Below are 10,000 nucleotides of genomic sequence, written 5' to 3' on the forward strand. Positions count from 1 at the left end.
TGAGAGTGTGTGTGTGTGTAGTGTGTGTGTGTGTGTGTGTGTGTTGTGTGTGTGTGTGTGTGTGTGTGTGTGTGTGTGTGTGTGTGTGTGTGTGTCTGTCTCAGGTATTCAAAGGTTTAGGTAGGATCACTCTTAAGTTTGACCTGAATGCTTAACCTGCAGCTAAGTAAACAGATCTGCACTAGAATGTATAACAGGCCCAGGGCCAGGACAGCGAGACAACCCATGTATTTGTCTTATGATTCAAGAGGTCCTTGTTGTCCTTGGGTTCCACCGTTCTTTATGGTATCTCACCTCTCGAGGAGGTTTGGCTAGGCTTCGCTTGGCTTGGCCTGCTACACGGTGCAGCCCGCTGAGTACAGTGACAGATACTTGGAAGCACATTGTCAGCATGTAGCTACACGATTTTACACCAGGGCTTAGTGTGACACTGACAGACAGGTATCACGTGGAGGTGCGGAGGTGGGGAGAGGAGAAAAAGAGAGGGAAGAGAAAAGAAAAAAAGGAGAGAGAGAGAGAGAGAGAGAGAGAGAGAGAGAGAGAGAGAAAGAGCACATTGGAGGTTGTCAGCTCGGTGTGAAAGTGGTCAGTGTTGAAGGAGGGTCGCAGAGAGAGGGAGGGGTGTGATGGGAAAAAGCCACGGGGTGGGAGGGGGTGGAGGGCATAAACAGGAAGAGAGAAAGTAAAGAGAAGGAGACTGTTTGAAGAGAAAGAGAACAGAGACAGCCTTCATGGCTGAGCTGTTGAAAGGAGCGCTCTCTCAGCCATGCGTGTGCGTGTGAGCGTGCACTAACACACACACACACACACACACACACACACAGCTCTCATGGCCTGCTTAGCCAGGGGGATCAATAGTTGCTTTCAGCCATCCGGCTGGGACGATGTAGCTTGTGGGTCTTGTAGCCCAGGATCGAAACAACATACCTGGGATTACCAGGAAGACCCCGTTGATGGCCAAAACAACCAGGCATAGAGCCACACACACACACACACACACACACACACACACACACAGAGAACAGCACCTTTTGTACATTACACACCTCAGTGACATCACGCACTGTGGTGATGGTGGTGGTGGCAAGAGTGGGGGAGGTAGAGTATAGATAGAATAAGGACTGGTGTTCAAAAAACCCATCTGCACGGCTCCACATTGAGGTTATTAGGGGTTCCAACTTCTTTCCTAAACGCTCAGTGAATTGAGCTGTACTGAAAAGGTGGTCTGGTGAGAAAGTGGGCAGTGGTCGCACATCTGCCTTACAGTCTTTCGTTTGGGGAAGGAATTTATTAGGCAGTGTGACGTGTTGTTTTACTGTACAGGCTGCTATTATAGATTACACAGGGGGTACAGAGCAGGTTTTTAAGGCACCTCCGCTCAAATTTGTATTTATTACCAGCCGCAACAGCGTGGATGGTATTGTTTTCACTTTGTGTGTGTGTTGTGTTTGTCATCATGGCAAAATGTGGTCCTGGAGACACCTATTGTTTGCGGGTACTACCACAAGAAGATGGTTTTCAGTAGCGGTGCCAGGTGTTTATAACACATCTGTCTTGTCGTGTGGACAGATTTTGTCACAACTGTCCAAGAAAATCTACAGGTGTATGGTTGAGATCACAATAAAGGCAGCGTTTGCAGATGGGTGAGGTCCATGCAAGGGCGCCATAAGTTAGGGGGGGAGTAAATAGGGAACAATCTGTCTTGTTAAGACAGGTACATTCTGTACCAGATCGTACTCAACTGATGTCACTCAACCCAGATTCGGCACAAACATGGGGTCAAATTCGTTCTACTGCTATGCCACCAGAATGTGGAATGCCCTTCCAACAGACATCAAAAAGTGTGACTCCTTACCTCAAAACCGCCATAAAAGAGCACCTGTCTGCAAATGGTAAGGTTTGGTAACTGGTCTGATTAGCATCTAAACTTAACACCAGAAATTACCCCCCTCCCCCACCCCCAACTGTTTACTGGACTGTACATATATGTTTTATTGGTACTAGTGTTGATGATGTCTAGGATATATTATTGTATATCATTATATGTCTTTAAATGTCTCTATGAATTGAATACACAGGACCACAATGGAAATAAGCGCTCAGGGCTTTTTGTGTTATTCTTTTAGCACCATTGTATAATCGTACCACTCACTGTACTATTTGCAAATCTGTTAATAAAGTATTCAATCAATCAATCAATCGTGGCCAGCAATAACAAAATAGGTGTCATTCTCATCACTGCAACTCTTCAACCACTCCAACTACAACTAATGATGCATAGCCTGCAAGCTACTGTAGTTCAGGCAGATGTCAAGCAGCTGACCAAATTGCCAGTTTCACTGTACTGTTTTCCCCTGGGGGGATTGTTATAGATGTATACATTTCCCTGCTCTTAAACATGGTTAGTCATGAAAGTAGAATGTGTCATTATTGGCAAGAGATAAGAGAGGTTGTTTGACAACCATCTCGGAGAGAGAAGTGCGTACAGCCTTCACACGGGTCAACATCCACAAGGCAGCCGGACCTGATGGGATTCCAGGCTGGGTCCTTAAGACATGTGCAGACCAGCTGGCGGGTGTCTTCGCTGACATCTTTAACCTCTCCCTCTCCCTGGCTGTGGTCCCTGCAGGGTTCAAAATGTCAACCATTGTGCCCATTCCCAAAAAGGCCAAAGTGACATGCCTGAACGACTGGAGACCTGTTGCTCTCACCCCGATCGTCAGCAAGTGTTTCGAGAAACTGGTGAGGGAATACATCAGCTCCACGCTACCTGCCTCGCTGGATCCGTGGCAGTATGCATACCGCAAAAACAGATCCACCGACGACGCTATTGCCATGGCTCTCCACACCGTCCTCTCGCACATGGACAACAAGCTGCTGAAGGACAAATATGTACGTATGCCGTTCGTGGACTACAGCTCAGCATTCAACACCATTGTCCCAGCAATACTTGACAAAAAGCTCAGACACCTAGGGCTACACCCAAGCATGTGCGACTGGATACAGGACTTCTTGTCCAACCGACATCAGGTGGTGAGAATGGGCAGCATCACATCCGACCCCCTGACCCTCAACACCGGAGCACCCCAGGGATGCGTGCTGAGCCCTCTCCTCTACTCCCTGTACACGTATGACTGCATAGCCACACACGTCTCCAACACCATCATAAAGTACGCGGACGACACGACAGTGATAGGCCGAATCGTCAACAACGACGAGTCTGACTACAGAGAGGAGATCAAATCACTGGCACACTGGTGTCGTGAGAACAACCTCTCTCTTAACGTCGACAAGACCAAAGAACTGATCGTGGACTTCAGGAGGCCGCGGAGAGACCATGCGCCCATCCTCATCGACGGTGCTGCAGTGGAAAGGGTCAGCGAGTTCAAGTTCCTCGGAGTACACATCGAGGAGGACCTCAAATGGGAGACGCACTCCACACACGTGAGGAAAAAGGCTCAGCAGCGACTGTACTGGCTCCGCCGCCTGAAGAAGCTCGGAGTAGGACGTCGCATCCTCAGGCTGTACTACAACAGTTCTGTTGAAGGCATCCTAACAGGCTGTGTCACGGCCTGGTACGGGAACTGCACTGCCCGAGAAAAGGTCAGCCTACAACGAGTAGTGCGATCGGCAGAGCGGATAATGGGAATCGAGCTCCCAGCGCTCCAGGAACTGTACAAAAAGCGGTGCGTGGTCAAAGCCAAGCGCATCATCAAGGACAAGCACCACCCAAGTCACAGACTGTTCAACCCCCTACAACGACCGCGACCGGGCAAGGGGCTCTACCGCAGTATCAAGAGTTCCACCACCAGATTTTGGTGTAGTTTCAATCCAACTGCTGTCAGAATGCTGAATGGGGCATAAGCCTGGATGAGTTCAGCAGCCTGACAGCAGGCGGCGCAGACTTTTCTGGCTCTTCCTGAACACACCTGTGGATTATACCAGGGACATTTACTTGGACTTTAGCCCCCCCCTCGGACACACCTGTGGACTACACCAGGTACAAATGACTTTTGTTGCACTCCCTCATGGAGCTACATGCGGATTATACTAGGGTCAGTCCACTCTAGGTGGACACGCACTGACCTTTTGCACCTTAATCCCTTGTATAACGCACTGACTTTTTTTGGGTCTTTTTATTGTGCTCCTTTTCCTCTAAGCACCTTAACGTCCTTTGTCTATCATGCACAGTATAAGTATAACATGCACAGTATACAATACATTGCTGCTATGCTCAGGCACCTTAGTTTAGTTTTTTAGTTTTTTTATTATCTCAGGTAATTTGTAAATATGTAGATAACTTGTCTGGCCTTCTGTTGCTCTCTTGTTTTTGATCTCCTTCCCACCTGCCCCCCACCCTCTTCTTCTCCCCCCCCCCCTCTTCTTTCTATGGAAACTAACGTTGCGATGGGAACGATGTACAAAAAAGAATTTCACCCACTTTTTTACCTTGTAAACCTGTGATGTGACAATAAAACTGATTCTGATTCTGATTCTGATTCTGAAGAACATAAAAACTGTTCATTTATCCTGAGGAACCATCACTGCTGTGAGATCATGGTCTGGCATCATCGCAAAGCCTATACCGCTTGTGCAAGGATGCGCTGTGATTGGCCAGTAGCCACTTTGAGTGGTAGCTGGGGCAAACGCTCACCCCAAAACATGATTTACGATTCGGTGCCTGTTGGTACATAACTCGAACAGAGCTGAGTCGGCTCAAGCGAACTTCGCAACGTTCGGCTCAGTGACTCACTTGCTTTAGCTCGTCCGTGGCTCAAGTTCGCTTGAGACGGCGCGCCTGTGATGTTTTTAGACGGCTGCAGAAGCCACAACGAGGACCCGGATGTAAAAAAAAAAGTATCCGGGCGATGGGATAGGGGTCCGTCTATCAACTGGAACAATAACATTTCTACCGCGATCCGCCATTTTAGAGCGATCGTTTTTCTCAAGATCCTATCATTGGGGCGGATGGATGTCCGTTTTTTGTTGATGACGTAAAATCCGTCCATATCTTTTTACAGTGTCCTAGGATCATCCCTAAGTTGCGTTAGAGCGCCCTCATGTGGAATTTTTTTTAAAGTGTTTTTGTAAAGACGTATATTTACGGTTATGGCACTCGACGGGTGTATTTGCAAAAACGGTGATGTACGTTTTTGGCACCCAATGTGTTAATGTTGAACATCTTTGAATCAAAAGAGGAAATATTTCAGCAAAACACATCAAATGTATTGTCGGTTATTTGTTCACATATGTTATGTTATTTAGTAGCTTGACTACAAATGTTATTTAGATAGAATGTTGTTTAGACATATGTTAGGTTTGATGTTTACCCGGTATCATAGTCGCTTTGTAGCATTAAGTTGTTTTTCTTTGCACTCTACTTATGTGACCATTTACCCTGTCATTTGCTGACTAAGTTTCATGCCATTTACTCTGATCTTGCACTTGTATGTTGCTCTGGATAAGGGCGTCTGCTAAATTCCTGAATTGTAAATTGAATTTGGAGTCGCGGCTAGTGTGATCCCATTGCAAGATGGTCTTTAGCTGTTTCTTTTTGACAAATGGTAGGAAAGCAGAGAAGCAAAGAAGCAAATGACAAAATGCAGGCATACGTAGAATAAAAGACTCTTGTGTGATCTGAAACCTCAGCCAATGACAAATGGCGCATAGATTCCAGAGGCGGGTGTCTTAAACATTGACCGCTACAACTAGCCAGAGCCTAGATTGTGTAACCTACCTCTCTTTGAAGGCCTTCTCCCCCATCTCACGGGCTGCTTTGAGGATCTCTTCGGGCACGGCATCCTTCTCAGCCTGGGATACCTGGTGCACCTTGTGCCCTGCATCCAGACGGTAGGGACCACCCTTGCCGCCCAGGCCTGCCGTGTCCCTGCCCCCTGCAGGGGATAGAAGAGAGGAGACAGGTGAAGAGAGAGTTCTTATACAGTATGTCTTCCAGAAAGAGTGTTATAATGGTGCAGTTTAATCATGTCAATAGTGACATACTGGTGCTTTGCTCTACATAGAATGTGAGCTGCACCCACCTGTGCCTCCGGCCCATTGGTTGCCCCCGACATGAGGTGTGTTCTCAGGGTCGATCTTGCCGTGTTTCGGGGCTGTGACATCCTCACCGCTGTCCCTCTGAATGGTAATCTGAAGGGAGAAGAAAGAGGTGGATGCGTTATAGTGCTACAGCTATTGCTTATCCTAAAAATAAAAAAAAAGCTTTATATATATCAAGGAATCAACACGAAAAAACTTTAATAGATTTTTCATAATCGACTAAATCAATTAGGTTTGGTAATTTCAAACAAGATTTCAAACTTTTATAAAATTTATTTTTATTAATGCAAGAACAATGCTAACTTGTTATGCTAACTAGAAAGGCTGTAGTTTCTATTAGCTTGGAATCCCCATTGATGATGTCATTGGTAGGCAGGTTTCTGAACTGAACTGTCAACATGCCACCAATGAGATGCAGAGTAAAAGATGGAAATTGTGCCATCTTATAATAAACAGTAGTAAGGTACAATTATATGAAGATATGGTTGAAAATGGGTGAAGTGCTCCTTTTAGCCCTATTTTATACTTAACCCCTAACCCTGTCGTAAAGTGGTGTTGCACAAAAATACTGGAAATAGCTGATCTACAAGCTTACCATCTGCTAATCTCTCTCATTTTGAAAATTGATTATAGATTTAGTTTTCATATCATCGATTAAATCGATTAGTTTGATTAACTTTTGTACCTCTAATGTGGTGCATGGATCTGTTTTTAAATGTTTAACGCCGACATTGTGACTGTTTATGTACAGTTAAGCTGACCAGTAAAAAATAAGAATCAATGTCTAGTCATTCCTGGGGAATCCTTCTCAGCTAGAGTAGCTCATTTGTGTGTGCTGTAACTAAAAATGGGTTTCTCCAGGAAAAGATTTCAAGGGAACTTCGGCACAATTTCCCAGAACTCAAGACGCTAATCAGAGGAGTTTCGGGAAGGCTTTTGTCCCTCTGCACAGTGCGAACAACAAGCTCCTCTACTCATCGTATGTCCACGTTCGTCCCCCTGATGTGCTTTTATCCCGAACCGAATCAGTTTGCACTCGTTCCATTGAAAGGACGAACAAAATAGACCCTCTATCTCTCCACTCTTTGATTTCAGATGGATGGACAGAGTAGGCTCTGTTTCTCCCGGGAGGTGGAGGGGGAGGGAGTAGAAAGAGCGGGTGAGAGAGAAAAGGGGGTTAAGGTGCTAAGTATTTCTGCTCCGTCTCAATGGCACCCTCTTAGCCAAGATCAGCAGGCTGGCTCTCACACTGAGGTAGGGCAGCCGGCCAGACTCTGGTAATACATGAGCGAGCTGAGTATGTAGAGGTAGTAGTGTGGATCGGGAGACGATTAGCCCATGCCCTGCAGTTAAGTTAACCGGTGTGTTCATGTTCGCGCGCGCGGGGTTATACTGTAGCATGGCAGTTTTTTTACTGTTATTGTAATTTTGTATTATCTATTATGCTTGCTGTGTCATGCTCAGAGCGGTTGGACAAACACTAATCTAATATGAGCAGTAAGGGTGGGGAGGGAAACCTCTCTCTCTCTCTCTCTCTCTCTCTCTCTCTCTCTCTCTCTCTCTCTCTCTCTCTCTCTCTCTCTCTCTCTCTCTCTCTCTCTCTCTCTCTCTCTCTCTCTCTCTCTCTCTCTCTCTCTCTCTCTCTCTCTCTCTCTCTCTCTCTCTCTCTCTCATCTCTCTCTCTCTCTCTCTCTCTCTCTCTCTCTCTCTCTCTCTCTTGCTTACCCACTGCCCATACCTACATGTAACACATGGTGCATTTTTTGGTGCATTTTTACATAGCGCTTTTATCCAAAGCGCTTTATATAGATTGTGTGTGTATGCGGTTACACTTCACATACACACACAACATTTTGAGTGGATGGCTATGTAACAAATTTTGTGACTTTGCAACGTCATTTCTAATTGGTTGCTTGTAACAGCAATTCAATTACACACGCACGCACGCACGCACGCTTCCTCTGTTCCCACACATGAAGTGCATGTACTGCTGTGCTGTATCAGCCTAGTGTAATTATAGGTCAGATTAGAAAGGTGAGCCTGATATAAGCCACAGCAGATTATGTTAGACCTACCCAATACAATCCTCAGTGTTAATTTAGCTCTGAGTGTAAAAAATAGACCCAATAGACCCAAATGGACCCATCTGGGTCCATTTTTGCATCGAGGATTTTACTGTGCAGTGTGTGCAGCGCATGCACACAAACATCCAAAGAGTTTTACATTATCATCCACTGTGTACGCTGCCTTTAAGGTTATCACTGACTCTCACTGTGGCTGTCCATACACTAACGCTAGGAACCCACCAGGCATGCAAGCATAAGCGCACAGACGTTAATGAATGCAGCCGTCCTCACTGGCCACACACGGACACTCCACTCGCAAATGTGAAGACTTTTTTTCCGCTCGGAAATGTATCCTCCCGCATTCTCATTGAAATGCATTGACCAGACGTCCCGCTGTGGCCAGGTTTGGAGAGAACAGTAGGTGTGGCGGGGGGCTGGTGTATACACTAGCATTCACTGTATAAATCCCTTAAGCAGAATCTCAAACTGAGATCTTCCACAGTAACAAACATGGGCATTGACACAGCTGTAAATCAACACATATGTGTAACAATACAATTCAACTAAAGTACAGGATGCAGTGGAGTGTGTGTGTGTGTGTGTGTGTGTGTGTGTGTGTGTGTGTGTGTGTGTGTGTGTGTGTGTGTGTGTGTGTGTGTGTGTGTGTGTGTGTGTGTGTGTGTGTGTGTGCACGCTCATGTGTGTGTGTGTGTGTGTGTGTGTGTTCAGGTGATCCAGAGTTAACCTCAGTAACCAGAGAAATAGATGCCATAGTCCTGTGATGAGCTAAAGGGTCGGAGGTCAACCATTAGCGCCACTAAGGCTGTCTGTCAGAGTTTCACCTCTAGCATATGGCCGCTCTTCTCTGGCCTCTGCGTGTGTGTGTGTGTGTGTGTGTGTGTGTGTGTGTGTGTGTGTGTGTGTGTGTGTGTGTGTGTGTGTGTGTGAGAGAGTGCATGCGCACGTGTGTGTCATACTCTCATACTGCAAACACAGCAAAAAATAGCAAAAGTGCTGACCTGCATACATACCTATCCCATGTAAGGAAAAGATGCATAAGTGTATGGGAATGTGATGTCAAAGACCCATGCTTAAAATAACACCCCTCCATACTTTTCCTTTTACATGTGACTGGGAACAGCAGAGTGTAGGTATCTCATCTCTGGTTTTATTATCTTAATGTGCCACACACACACACACACACACACACTTTACCACTGCACCACCCAAGCGCTGTGTATGCTGGTTTTGATATCGTTTTTGCAGTGTAGTGGTAGTTGGCCACCTGCCTTCCTATTTCACAGTGCCTCTCCCCTACCTAAGTAGCCATATCTCTCTCTCACACACACACACACACACACACACACACACACACACACACACACACACACACACACACACACACACACACACACAACACACACACACACACACACACACACACACACACACACAACCCCCTCCCCAGTCAGACACCACCTCCATCAGGGCTGTTCCAGTGCTGATCTCCATGTCTCGGCAGCCCTTATGCTCATCATGTGTTTCTTTGTGTGCTGATTAAATCTGTCCATCAGACAGGACGTTGAAACATCAGGGCCTCGGTTTCCTTGTACACAGGTCTATTTCTATAGCTCATTCTACAAACAGCCCTTGTCAGCACGCCTAAACTCAAATCCTGGTGAGAAGATAAACTGCATCCATTCTATGTCAATGTAACCAGTAAGGGGCCTCTCCCCTTCTGGCTCAGTGGAACCAGGAAGGGGCCTGCCATTCTGGGTCAGTGGAACCAGTAAGGAGCCTGACATTCTGGCTCAGTGGAACCAGTAAGGAGCCTGACATTCTGGCTCCAGCCACGGCCAGTAAAGGAGTGACTA

General features: G+C 46.4%; 1 protein-coding gene and 1 pseudogene across 2 annotated transcripts in view; both read right to left on the bottom strand.

The window, feature by feature from the left end:
• The window catches only part of LOC308073297 (von Willebrand factor A domain-containing protein 8-like), a 5,031-nt pseudogene extending 4,647 nt beyond the window's left edge, over positions 1–384 (bottom strand). The window contains exon 1 of the transcript XR_013935018.1: positions 295–384. The product of XR_013935018.1 is annotated as a von Willebrand factor A domain-containing protein 8-like (transcript). The remainder of the gene's footprint in view (positions 1–294) is intronic.
• Positions 385–5,733: 5,349 nt separating this feature from the next.
• vwa8 (von Willebrand factor A domain containing 8) overlaps positions 5,734–10,000 on the bottom strand; it is a gene marked incomplete at its 3' end in the record, with an annotated part of 71,042 nt that continues 66,775 nt past the window's right edge. Inside the window, exons 38-39 of the mRNA XM_080456471.1 lie at positions 6,042–6,150; positions 5,734–5,894 (exon numbers count right to left, since the gene is read on the bottom strand). Of these exons, the coding sequence (XP_080312597.1) occupies positions 5,734–5,894; positions 6,042–6,150 (270 nt within the window). The remainder of the gene's footprint in view (positions 5,895–6,041; positions 6,151–10,000) is intronic.

Source organism: Gymnoscopelus braueri (assembly GCF_963280865.1).
Source record: "Gymnoscopelus braueri genome assembly, chromosome: 18".
Classification (NCBI taxonomy): domain Eukaryota; kingdom Metazoa; phylum Chordata; class Actinopteri; order Myctophiformes; family Myctophidae; genus Gymnoscopelus; species Gymnoscopelus braueri.